Source organism: Grampus griseus (assembly GCF_964374135.1).
Source record: "Grampus griseus genome assembly, chromosome: 7".
NCBI lineage: Eukaryota > Metazoa > Chordata > Mammalia > Artiodactyla > Delphinidae > Grampus > Grampus griseus.
In genome coordinates, this window is record NC_139001.1 from 33749689 (window position 1) to 33763669 (window position 13981).

The 13981-nt window shown below is 38.0% G+C and overlaps 1 protein-coding gene across 1 annotated transcript in view; it reads left to right on the top strand.

Annotated features, from left to right (window-relative positions):
* The window catches only part of ALS2 (alsin Rho guanine nucleotide exchange factor ALS2), an 85898-nt gene extending 72117 nt beyond the window's left edge, over positions 1-13781 (top strand). The window contains exons 24-34 of the mRNA XM_082657808.1: positions 74-207; positions 1101-1265; positions 4759-4876; positions 5821-5978; positions 7845-7967; positions 8849-9025; positions 9735-9780; positions 9995-10056; positions 10630-10779; positions 11020-11116; positions 13078-13781. Coding sequence (XP_082513934.1) covers positions 74-207; positions 1101-1265; positions 4759-4876; positions 5821-5978; positions 7845-7967; positions 8849-9025; positions 9735-9780; positions 9995-10056; positions 10630-10779; positions 11020-11116; positions 13078-13116 — 1269 coding nt within the window. The 3' untranslated portion in view covers positions 13117-13781. The remainder of the gene's footprint in view (positions 1-73; positions 208-1100; positions 1266-4758; positions 4877-5820; positions 5979-7844; positions 7968-8848; positions 9026-9734; positions 9781-9994; positions 10057-10629; positions 10780-11019; positions 11117-13077) is intronic.
* Positions 13782-13981: the final 200 nt, after the last annotated feature.

Below are 13981 nucleotides of genomic sequence, written 5' to 3' on the forward strand. Positions count from 1 at the left end.
AGTGCTTTTTTTTCTTGATTTTAAAGATTGAAAATGTTTCCTCTAATTCCACATTTTTTCTGACTTTACCTAGGGAACATTGACTATGCCAAATGGAGACTACATTGAAGGTTATTTTAGTGGAGAATGGGGATCTGGAATAAAAATCACGGGAACGTACTTTAAGCCTAGTCTGTATGAGAGTGATAAAGACAGACCTAAAGTTTTGTGAGTAACTAGTGTTAATTATGGATTAATTATTGAATGTTTTGAGTTGTCTTGCTTTTATCAAAGCTGGTTAATACTTCAAATGCAGGACAAGTTTTTAAATTCTTTTTGTCTTTAAACAATGTATAACCTTGAATTGTAAACTGAAACTGCTATAGATAGCTAAATCTGTATTCTTGGCTTAGTTTATAGCTGTAGAGCTTAAATGTTTACAATGATGAAAGTTCTGTGTGCGGGAATAATCTTACTGTTAATGATGCAGGTATCCAAGAGAGATTTTTAAATGGAAGCCCTGCACAACTTGATTTTGAAAAGTAAAGGTCAATCCTATATATACACTGATACGCTGCATATATTGGGAAAAGTCAAAGTCTTGAAGTGTATGATGTTTTTCCTCCAAGTTTTTGGCATATGTTTATTTCCCTTTATTGTTTCTAGCTTTAGCTTTGTTTTTGTATTTTGATAGCATCTCAGATTCTTTGTTTTCATGGGAGCTTGATATACTTTCTGTACCATGTTTATTCTTCGTATTTTTAGAACCCAGTATGTAATGCATTTCACAGTTCTCAGTATGAGATGTGCAAGGCACAGGAAGTCCTCATTTTAGCAAGGATCAATTTTGCAACATCAATTCTATGGAAATGTAGAAAGCAAAAGAGTCAGTTCTGATGTGCTTCCTACTTAATTCATATACTTTAGTATCTAATAAACACTAAGTAGCTAAAAACCATCCATTTAAATTTTTATTCAGTTTTTAAACAATGGAACCACCATCAGTTTAGGCAGTTTTTGTCACAGAAGTATTTGCAGTTGTATATTAGAAAGTTTCTGTTCTTCGGGGTTTTTGCACAAAATAAGTGATTAATGAGAGGCTGACGTGACCTTATTAGCAGGAAGCTTGGAAACCTGGCAGTGCCGGCTGATGAGAAGTGGAAAGCAGTGTTTGATGAATGTTGGCATCAGCTTGGCTGTGAGAACCCAGGCCAAGGGGAAGTTTGGAAAGCGTGGGACAATATTGCTGTGGCCCTGACTACCAGTCGGCGCCAACACAGAGACAGGTGCGTGAATGCCTGCCCAGCACAGGGCAGAGCCTGGTAGGAAGACGAAACTTAAAACCAGTAAGTTGTCAAGGCTTCCCACATTTAGTTTTTAAATATAACTTAAAAGTCAATTATATACTTCTGGGTAAGGATGGATAAAACACACCTCCTTGTATTTGCTACTGAACTCAACTATAAAACCTAGGCAGAATGCATGGACATTTATTTGAAACTCTGAAAAGTAAATATCAGCAGGTGTTTTGGGGAAGAGCAGCTGAATTTAGAGAACCGCCCAACCAGTGGTGAGTTTACTGGGTTTCTTAATTTCAATATTCCTCATCCTAAACCCAGTATAACCTGAAACTAGAAGCAAGCACTGTGGTGCAGACAGACAGAGATCCAGAAAAACCCCTCTGTTTCTGGCTAAAGCTCAGAAAGAGTGGAGGAGGTACACTGGGTTTTCTCTCTCTCCTCTTTCTCCACTTTCTCATGCCTCAGCCTGCAGGCACTTCTGTGGCAGGGGCAGTGATGGCTGTGGCTGGAGCAGCCATGAAACAGGATGCGTGCAGGAAGGAGCCAGCACTCTTGCAGGAGTGGACCCTTCTTCTCCCTTGATGAATCATCAGGTCCAGGAGTCCTGGCCAAACCTCATTGCTCTCTGGCCTCTCTCTCTATCCTTCTACCACTTCATGGAAGTGGGCAGTTTCTGGCTGGAGGACCTACAAGGGGAATCAGAAAATGCTGGGGAGGTCATGGAAAGAGAGGAGCTCTGGAAAACAACCCTGTAAAGTTATTTATGAACTCCTGGATTCACCCCAGACCTGCATGCGTGGATTTGATCCGAACCAGCCAAACAGTTTGAGAACTCAGCTACTAAGTTGACTTCTACCTAGGTCCCAGACTAACACCTCAGTGGTACTCACAGAAAGACCCAGATAGGACTGCAAAGCCCTTGAGAAGTGAACTGACATTGGAACCACAGCCCACAGATGGCTGAAACAAAAGTATCAGCTGTTTCAGAGATTCCCAAGATCACCTACACATTCAGTGATTCACTAGACAGACTCATAAGACTCAACATATAGTCATACTCACAGCTAAGTTATTACAGCAACACAGTAAGGCTCCACAGCCCAATCATAAGGGAAGAAGACACAGGCAGAGTCTGGAGGAACCCATGTGTAAGCTTCCCATGCTCTGTCCTTTCTGTGAGGGGTCACACAGAGCACACTGTCTGCCAGAGCAGTAAAATGCAGCCACACATATACAATGTCTCTGCTCAGGGAAGCCCATCAGAGATGCAGTGCCCCAGATTTTTACTGGGGACTAGTCACATAGGCATCCTGTGCTTAGCAACTACCAAAATTCCATAGTCCCAGAAGGAAGCAGATGTTCACCACAAATCACTTTAGTACAGTCTATGGACAGCAAAATATCTTTATCAGTTAGGAAATGTTTCATATTAGTATAGGGAACTTTTAGAAAGCTTAGTTCCCAGGTACCAGCCAAGGGCCAACTTTATAAGCAGGTCCTTGTAAAGATAACAGTTTCAGTTCTACTATGTTTACTATGTTATTGATGGCAACATTCTCCATTAGGATATAAACAAGACCCAAAATCTCGTAACATAGTACTCAAAATGTCCAGGAAATAAACCAAAATTACATGGCAATGAAAGAACCATGAAAACCTCAACTCATTTGGGGAAAGACAATCCATAGACATCAACAGCCCCCACCATAGATTTTGGAATTATCTGACAAGAACTTTAAAGCAGCTATTATAAAAATGCTCAAATGAGCAACTGCAAACATCCTTGAAACAAATATTAAAATTGAAAGTATCAGCAAAGAAATAGAAGATACAAAGATGAACCGAATCAAAATTTTTGATTTGAAAACTACAGTAACCAAAGTTTTAAAAATCACTGGGTGGGGTCAGTAGCAGATTAGAGATTACAGCAGAAGAGTCAGTAAATGTGAAAATAGATTGGTAGAAATTATTTAAAATGAACAACAGAACGTGAAAAAAAAAGTGAATAGAGCTCTAAGGACCTGAGAGTCTAATATTTGTGTCCTTGGAATACCAGAAGGAAAGGAGAAAAATTGTGGGGCTGAAAAAATATTTGAATAAATAGTGGTTGAAAGGTTCCCAAGTTTAGTGAAAGACATAAACCTACACATTCAAGAAGCTGAACAAACTGCATCCTAGAAAAAACCAAATATCCATGTACAGACATGTTACATTCAAATTGGAAGGAAAAAAATCTTGAAACCAGATAGAGAAAACTTTTGCATTACGTATATGAAAACAGCAATTCAAATAGCTGCATACTTGTTGTCAGAAACCTTGGTGGTCAAAAGGAAGTCACACAACAATTTTGAAGTGCTGAAAGAAAAATTACAGATGTACTTTTCATTTCTCTTTTTCTACTTTTTTCTTATTTTCTTCTCTTTTCTCCTTTTCCTTTTTCCTGCTTTTGTTTTTCTCCATCTGCCATTCTTCATATTTCCTTATTTAACTTGGCCGCTCACTTCTGCAGGCATTGACTAGCATTCATATCTAAAGAACTTGCTAATCCCTACAGTATAGGAAGAAAGTTTTGTTTTGTTTTTTCCCGTGTTTGGGATAAATGGGAATTGATTATAGTGTTTCATTCATGAAGTTTATAATTTTTACCTCCTACTCTTTCTATCAGTAGAAAAAATGGAAACTCCCAGGATTGATTAAAGCTGTGGACCTGCCCTTGTGTGGGATGCAGTTGGTCACCCTTCTCTGATAGAGCCCATGTGCATAGACATTGAGACTTGAGCCCTACAGTTAACCTTGGTTAACTCTTGTTGGGTGTTTCCAAGAAGTAAGAATGAAAGAACTTTTGTATAAAACCACATTGCTGCCACAAAGGTCTTATTTGTTTATCTAAATCAGTATCATAATGATAATTGTGCACTGTTTCTAATTTCTCATTGATTGTAATCTAATAGAGTGCCATTACCAAAAATTTCAGTTGATGACTAGTATGTGTTTTATCTTAGCCTCTTCATCCGGAGCTTCCCTTTTACCCATTGTGTGCATACCGCACCACTGTTGTGGCATCCACATTATCTCCTTACTTCTTGAGCTCATTTCCATTTCAGCCTTTGCCATTTGATTTATTTTCCTTAATCCTTAGCTCTCCCTCTCCCCGTTATTCCATTTTTATTATCACTAACAAGTCTATCGCCAGTTTTCTCTTCAAGCTAACGTAATAGTATTTTCCAACACCATGGTTTCTGTTGGTGCAACATCTTCATTAATTTATTGTGGTTGGTGTGGAGTAACATTAAATGCTACTTTGAATGACTGTTACATAAACCTAACAGAAGGTCAGTTACCAGTTATGCCCACATTTGGGCTGAACACTGTGCTGGATGCTCCATTTCATCCTTAGTTGGTGACTGTGCTTCACGTGCACTTACAATTATCTTGCTTTCTTGAAATATATGATAGGCTTTCTTTTGTCTTTTTATAGTCCAGAGATATTAAGTCGTTCACAGACTCAGACACTAGAGAGTTTGGAATTCATTCCTCAGCATGTTGGTGCCTTCTCTGTGGAGAAATATGATGACATCAAGAAATATTTAATAAAGGTAAACAAGAGTCAAAACCATACCAGCCTTGTGAATTAATGATACAACTGACATGATATATCATTCAAATGTACTCACAGCTTATTGTTACTCATATCCTGTTTTTGCTGTCAAGGTATGTCTTTTGTTAGTTCTCTGACTACTAGAAGCACATTTCTCCCTAAAGATTGACCTATTATGATAGAACTTTATAAGTTTTGTAAAGTGCTCAAGGGGGTTCTGAACATCTAGGGTCAGAGTTTATAATGGCTTTTTGTTTGTAACGTTAGCAAACTAGAGATTGTATAAATAAAGCATGCTGCCTTCACCCCATGGTTATACTGTCTTTGCTTCCTTCTCAAACCCTGTGAGATCAGCCCACAATTTAAAGAATGACATGTATTGACATGGGGGTACAGGAAGGAGTATTAGAAGAAATCAAGGGAACTGAACAGTGATTGTTTCAGAGCATAATCAACTGTCATTATTCAGTTTTCTGGAAAGTAACATTTCATATATTTTTCATGATGTTTATGGTATGTTAGAACCTTTCTTTTCTTTTCTTTTTTTTTTCCTTCAGCCATGCCATGTAGCATTTGGGATCCTAGTTCCCTGACCAGGGATCGAACCTGTGCCCCCTGCAGTGGAAGAGTGGAGTCCTAACCACTAGACCTCCAGGGAATTCCCTTAGAACCTTTCTTTTAATATTCTTTATCAGTATATCCAAAGCTATCTTCCCAAAATGTTAAAAGCATTCTTTAAGAATAGGAACTCCTACTCCATATAATTTGGGTAGACTCAACACTTTCAGAAAAGTTGAAGTATTTAAATTTTCCTGGTCCAAAAGTAGACTCTTGACAGTTTGAAAATTGCTCATCATTTATGAAAGTGTTTCTTTTTGGTCGATCAGTTGTTTCTGCTGTTAGTGCACACTGACTGGCTGCATCGGTTCTCTTGCTGCTCAGGCCTGCGACACTCCTCTGCACCCACTGGGCAGGCTCGTGGAGACACTGGTTGCAGTGTATAGAATGACATATGTGGGTGTGGGAGCCAACCGCCGGCTGCTGCAGGAGGCTGTGAAGGAGATTACATCCTACCTGAAGCGAATTTTCCAGCTGGTGAGGTGAGAGATCTTTTCACTGAAGTCATCAAGAAAATGGTTTTATGCCACAGATCCTTCAATAGATTAAATAATGAAAACATGTTTTTACTTTGTGTTTATGCTATCACTATAAAAAAGATGGACGTTAGCCATTGTGACTTACTTCCTTTATGTCTTTCTTACTCATTGGGGATGATAGAAGGCTAAAATAAAATTTTTTAATACCAATTTTGGTATGAAATATAGTAGTCTTATTTGGATTTAATCTCTAGGCAAAATCATGTCTCTAAAACCTAACCACAGAGAAGATAAAGTCTAATACGAAGTTTTAGCCCTGAGTATTTATGTCCTATTCCTTGACAATAGCCTGTTTGTTCACTTATTCAACAAATGTTTGAGTGCATCTACGTGTTAGCCACCATTCTGGCCCTTGGAGGAATTTATCAGTAAACCAACCCCCCAAAAGAAAGAGAGAGAGAGAAAATCTGTGCTCTCATGGGGCTTCCGTTCTACTGGGGACAGAGTAAACAGAATATGTAACATGTGAGATGATGATTCATGTGATGGAGGGGAAGAGAATGGAGCTGGAGGTGAGATACTGCTATTTTAAACGGAAGGTCAAGGAGCCATGACAAATAAGGTAATATCTGAGCGGAGACTTTGAAGAAGGTGAGAAAGCAAGCAAGCATCTTTTCGAAGGAGAGGTTCAGGCAGCAAGCAAGTTTGGAACTTATGAAATTCAAGATATTTTACTGGATTTAAGCCAACAAGTAAATGCTGCATTGAGATAGTTATACAAAAGTTTATGAACTTGTCCCAGAAAAACCTCCTTATATTATTTAGCCTCAAAACTGATAAATGCATTTGGAAACGTTTCAGTTTGGAGGGGGCAGTGTTATCTACTAAAAAGATCGCTGGGCTAGGATTGTTTCAGCTCTGACGTTAGCTAGATGGGTGAAACGAAGATAAGTTCCCTGAACTTTTTAATTTTCTCCACTATAAAATCGGGGCAGGGGCATGGTATAAGTCTACAAAAATACAGAAGATTGCAAACTGCCTGTAAGAGTTAAGGTTTAAGTCTGTAAAAATAAAGAGGACAATAAACTTGTTTATGGTTAGAATCCACCATTTGCATACAAGAGGTGGGAAATAAAATCCAGTGAGAATTCAATGCCTAGGGAAAAGTCCTCAACAATTTAGCAGCTCAATCATTTGGAAAAGTTTTTCAACAGCTTGGCTTTTTTAAAAAAATTTTAAATTTTTGCATGAATTGAGTTTTCATTTTTTCTTAATGTTGGACATTTAATTGTTTATATTCTGAAAGCAATGATCTCTGCTTGAAGAGTCAATACACATTGACCTCAGATGAGATTTGCCAGTAAGAAAAACATGTATAATATAGATCAGAATTGTTTATTCTTTAGTAACTAGACAGAAAAAAACAGAACAAATAGATTTTTTACTGGTGTTATTCATTAGCTACATTCTTTTCTTTTTTTTTTTTGCGGTACGCGGGCCTCTCACTGTTGTGGCCTCTCCCGTTGCAGAGCACAGGCTCCAGACGCGCAGGCTCAGTGGCCATGGCTCATGGGCCTAGCTGCTCCGCGGCATGTGGGATCTTCCCGGACCAGCGCACGAACCCGTGTCCCCTGCATCAGCAGGCGGACTCTCAACCACTGCGCCACCAGGGAAGCCCCATTAGCTACATTCTTAATTTTATCCTGTAAGAAGCATCAGTTAAGACTCTAAGGAAACTGACTTATTTAGTTGATAGAAAGTTTGGTTTTATTGGTCCTTAAAAGATTAAATAATGGAAATGTGTTTTTACTCTTTTTATCCACTCTATAGAGGTGTAACTGTGTAATGATATTCTTTATTCTTCCTTAGGTTCTTATTTCCTGAGCTTCCTGAAGAGGGCACCACAATTCCTCTCTCTGCTCCTCTGCCAACTGAAAGAAAATCCTTTTGCACTGGGAAGTCAGATTCCAGATCTGAATCACCAGAGCCAGGGTGAGTGGAGCTGGGTGGAGATGGTGAGAAAGGGGGTGGGGACCAAGTGATCTTATGCAAAGAATCCCAGGAAAAGTTGTTTTCTCTGGATCTGTTTCCTTCTTTTTAAAATGATATGGTTGGGGGCTTCCCTGGTGGCACAGTGGTTAAGAATCTGCCTGCCAATGCAGGGGACACAGGTTCGAGCCCTGGTCCGGGAAGATCCCACATGCTGCAAAGCAATTAAGTCCGTGCTCCACAACTACTGAGCCTGTGCTCTAGAGCCCGCGAGCCACAACTACTGAAGCCCGCACACCTAGAGCATGTGCTCCACAACAAGAGAAGCCACCGCGATGAGAAGCCCACACAGCGCAACAAAGAGTAGCTCCCACTCGCTGCAACTAGAGAAAGCCCGCATGCAGCAACGAAGACCCAACGCAGCCAAAAATAAATAAATTTATTTAAAATATAAAAAAAATTTAAAAAATAAATAAAATGATATGGCTGGACTTCATGATCTCTGAGGTTCCTTTTAGGTCTCAAGTTATGTTAGCCAAACCCCATGAAACTGTAACTACAAATGACTGGGCACAAAGGCTGCTGAGCAAAGTAAATCATTCTGCCCTAGGACAACAGAGAATTCAGCCTTAAAATGGAAACAGAGTGGGCTTTCAATTAGATTTTGAGTTTATGATAAGAATTCACAGTTGGCCCAAGACAAAACTCTGGGGCCATAGGTAGACTTCTCATGTTAACTTCTTACATAAAAGAAGGAATATAACTGCTTCCTTACTCAAAAATTCCCATCTTTACTTTCAAGTTCTAGAAAATAAAGCTCCATGTTTGATTCTGTTTTCAATTTTAAGATTAATGCTCCTCCCTCTCTCTCCAATATTTTGTAGTTATGTGGTAACAGGTTCTGGGTTACTGCTTCCTGTGCTCCTACCTCGGCTCTACCCACCGCTGTTCATGCTTTATGCCCTGGATAATGATCGTGAGGAAGATGTTTACTGGGAATGTGTTCTCCGACTAAATAAGCAGCCAGACATTGCTCTTTTGGGCTTCCTCGGGGTGCAGAGGTCAGTACAGTAATTACGAATGGAACCTAATTGTTTTAACTCAACATGCAAACAGCATTATCGGGAATTTGGTACTTTGATATCTAATGGTATATATGATTTGCAGTTTATTTACCTATCGCATATCTGTCTTCAGCAAAATAGTGATGTTTTAAAATCTTTATTTCTGAGAGTGTTTAGACATGAGTTTGAAATGTGATTATTCTTCTGAATATAAGTAAATAATTTGAGTTATCCTGCCTGATATTTTGCAGTTCTTCAAAGCAAAATACATATATTCACATTTTCAGAAAATTAATTGTATTCAGTCTTTGGCGTTCTTCTTTCCCTTCTTTTCTCTTCTCTTCCCTCCCTCCCCATCTATAATTTCTCATGTAAAAGTTTAGAAGTGCCCTTTTTTGTTGTAGGGCATTGTTTCTTGTTAGTCCAAGGAAATACTAAGTGATTGTACTTTCTAGAAGTGTTAGGATAAAACTGATCACCCCAACACCCAATAGTTATATATTTGTGCTATCAGAAAAAAAATGAATGAGCCTTAATTGGAAAGTAAATTTTTTCAGTGGAATGGTTTAATAGTAAAAATGAAGGAACTGTGGAATAGTTACTTTAAATGAGGACAGGGAAGTCAATCTAGTCATTAACTGTTTTTGTGGGGACTAATTTACCATAAGGAACAACTTGTATTAACAATGTATGGATTTCGTTTTAGGAAATTTTGGCCAGTGAACTTGTCAGTCCTTGGAGAGAGTAAAAAGGTATAGTGGATTTTAGTTTCCTCAGCAAATATGTTTTTATTTGGTGTGGGGGGATTCGAGATAGCAAAACAGTTTCTGTTTTACTTCGGTAATATAATACCCAAGCATGAGTTATTCACTGAAGATCTGCATTCTGCCATTGGTATCATTTATGTTTCTTGTTGCTGCATAAGACAGCTTTCCTCTTTGACCTTTATAAATTCTTTTTTTGAAGGTTTTGCCAACCACAAAAGATGCTTGTTTTGCCTCAGCTGTAGAATGTCTACAGCAGATCAGGTAATCTCTAATTTGTTGAAAATTACATAAATCAAAGGAGCGCTTAGTCTATTAAGATACTGATAAGATCTTATCTTTACCTAAGCTCTAACCCCACCCCCAACCCCCCAAGATGGTGTCAAACTCAGCCTGAAGATCAGAAAGACTCTGAGACATTTACCTTTTGCTCTACAAGCCCCTTGCATTTTCGAAAGTGGTGGAGAACCTACCCAGCAATTTATCTACATAATCGTATCTTTAGCCAAATGGAAATTAACCAAACTTCTTACTCAGAGAAGAGCATGTATTAGGAAAATAAGGTTCCACGTGGGTAAAAGGAGATGATCTATGACTTAGTGAATTCTTTCATGTGAACCATTGATAGTTGGAGGCTTCTTTCCTCAAAAGACCATAGGATTACAGAGATCATCCCTTCCAGTGACTCCTTTTGCCTGATGTATCCAACTTAAGGCACGTGAGCCCTAAGAGGGTATATTGGTATGAAACAATTAGTATCAAATGGCTCTATTAAGAAAACCATAAGATATCTTTTCGTCATTTATTTTTATTTTTTAATTTTCTTTTTAACAACAGCACAACGTTTACCCCATCAGACAAACTTAAAGTCATCCAGCAGACTTTTGAAGAGATCTCTCAGAGTGTCCTGGCCTCACTTCAGGAAGACTTCTTGTGGTCCATGGATGATTTGTTTCCTGTTTTCTTATATGTGGTGCTACGGGCCAGGTGACCAATCTCTTCTGACTTTAATATCAGTGACATTATTTTAACAAGTCTGCCCCTTGCTTTTCTGAGCTGATGACAGGAACATGCTCCCCCACTGGAAAAACAGTCCATTTCTGTTAACCCTTTTCACGACGGTGTTACCTTTTTCTTGAGCTGTTCTTTCTTTTCCTTTCAACTAGATTCAGAAGTAGGATGTACATATAAATGGAAATAACTCAATATCTTTTTCTTGTTGGGCAGGATCAGGAATTTAGGCTCTGAAGTACACCTCATCGAGGATCTCATGGACCCATATCTTCAGCATGGGGAACAGGGTATAATGTTCACCACTTTGAAGGTAAAGTATAGATATTATTTAATATTTTTTTATGTTAAAATCTCTCCTTCATTTACCATATTATGAATCTATCATTAACCTTTCTTTTATATAAAACCTTAATGCAAACATTAAGTGCTTTTCGAGCACATACTGTTAATATTTTAAAATATGATAACATATTAAAGTAGAATCATTCTCAAAATACTAAAGCAAATTATTCATTAACCAATCTTCCCTGTAAATTGATCATTCAGATCGTTACAAATCCTTATAAATGTAGACCATCTATATAAATGTAACTTTAAAAAAGAAACAGAAAGAATTCTTAGTGTCCAAAAAAACATTCAACAGTAGAGCTATTTAATGGAATTAAGGTAAAACACAGAAGGCAGTAGGTATGTAATGAATATGAATTGCATCTTCTTTCTTTCCCATTTATTGTAACCAGTAGGTTACAAATGAGATTCTCTGATCTGGGTGCTCTGTAGGGATTGTTGGAAGTCATTTCAGTTCCCCTGCCTTGATTTTTCTTGGAATTTGATACAATCATTGTGAAGTTTATTGGAAGAATAACAAATAGAAAATGGCAAAAACACTTCTGAAAAAAAGAAAGGCAGAACAGACCCACTGTGTCAGTTAATGAAATGTTATGAAATTATAATAATTAAGGTAGTATGTTACTGTCATAGGAATAGACAGATACCTTAGTGGAAGGGATAGCTCCTATATAGGCAGTATTATAATAAAAATTTGACATATGAAAATGGAAACATCAAACAAAAATGGAAAAGAGAATTATATAATAAATGGTCAAAGTATTGGAAGAGCTTATTAGCAGTTTTGGAGAGAGGGTGGCATCAGGGTGGAATCACTCACGTAGCGAATTACAGATGCCTTAGTAAGGTTTAAATATACAAAAAGGGAGACAGAAGAAAAGACAGGCAAAAGACAGTTTAAAATGAGAAAAACTAGAATTTAACGTCAGGTTTCTGGCTTGGGCTAATTGTTTAAACCTTTCAACTTAAATATCATTAACATTTATAGCAAATAAACTGAAAAGGGAGGGGACAACTGGGGAAAATATTGGCTACCAATTACTTACATTATTAGTATTGATGTTATATGAAGATCATCTCTAAACATATCACCAAGGAAGAAATGAATTAATATATTTATATAAAAGAAAACGCTCAACCTCACTGCAGATTTAAAGAAAGTGCCATTTTGTCCCTGGTCAATTAGCAAAACTGTTATAAAATTATACCCAGGGCTGGTGGGGTTATAGTGAAATCAGAATTAGTCCCACATTGCTGATGAAGAATAAATCACCCTTTTGGAAAACAGTTGTTATTAACATTTATATCAACAACATCAAAACTGTTTCTAGAGTTTGAGTAGTCCTACTCCTAGTGATTTATCCCAAGGAATTAAAGAATGGAATACACTGTATATTATTTGGATGAGGTGTTCTTTGTAGTGGAACTCTCAAACCTGGATACTTTCAGAATCACTTGGAGATGCTTGTTAAAAATGCATTCCAGGAAATTCTGACTCACTAGGACTGGAATGATGCTTAATCTTAACCTGTATGTTTATCGAACATGCTAGGTGATTCTGATTATAGTTGTTTGTGTACCTTATGTTGATCATCAGCACATTCTACATGTCTAGTCAATAGTGGCTTAACGAATTAAGGTATTTCTGCTTAATGAAGAATATTATACAGCTTGTTAAAATTTTTTGTCTGTTTTAGAATCAGAGGGAATTTTACAAAATTTTATTTCTACTAATTATAACTTGGCAAAATAGACATGGGATAGGGTAGGGGGACTGGAAGAAAACAGGGAAAAATGGAAGCAGCTGGTTTAGTTGAGCTATCAGCATTAATAAAGGATTTCCTTTCTTAGTCCCATGTGCATTGTTATATTTATGTAATTTCTTTTAAAGTAAAATTTAAATGGTTTTGAACTTTTTTTCAGGCATGTTACTACCAGATCCAGCGTGAGAAGCTTAACTAGGCTGCATAACAGCTTGACAACTGGATTATCTATTCAAAGTGTTTTAGCACCATCTGGCATCTTCCTGTAGTGGCAAAAAAGAACAGTGTTGAAATTAGGACGTTGTATTATTTTGGTTGTTATCTCTGAGCCTTGCTAATGATCGGAGCTCTGAGCCCAGAATAAAAGACTGTATAGTTTAAAGGGAGGATTGAAGAGGAGGTAGAAATCAGATTAGACCAGTCCCCGGCCTGTGTTAAGTTCCCCAAATGTCATACATCTGCTGTTGGAAAAAAGAGGACCCTTCCTACAGTAAAGAGTATGCCAGCTCATGAAGTTGTAAGAAAAAATTCTCAGTATAGCTTCTTACATTAAAGAGGTTCATGAATATTTTTGAGTTTCTGGTTTGCCTGCAGTTACCCCAGACCCCTTTGCAAGAAGCAGATTGTACTTGAAACTATAGTAGCCACACTATGCCTTCCAAAATTCCTCGCAGTCACGTGTGCACCATGCTTCTTTGCTGAGGGAGGGGAAAGAGGAACTTTTAAACTGAAATTTTAACTTTTTCTAAGCTTTCCCACCAGGGTATTCATGATGGGAGAGGTTCTATGCAGTTACTTCTACCATACCCTGACCCCAGACCTGGAGCACATCCAAATAGGAGTCTTCTGCCTCCCGACTAGAAAGAACATAGGAATTTTGTTCTTGGATTCCTTACAATGCTACAGAGTGAATACACTGGAATTCAGACACTGACTCCGAGCTGCTGCAGAACCTCATTCATCCGTGTGCAAACGCTGTATTCCGGGGCCTGTGAATGAGAGCCTGAAGAGCTTTTGCATGCAGGCTGTGTTTTGAAGCAGAACTAGAGACTGGAAAATACAGA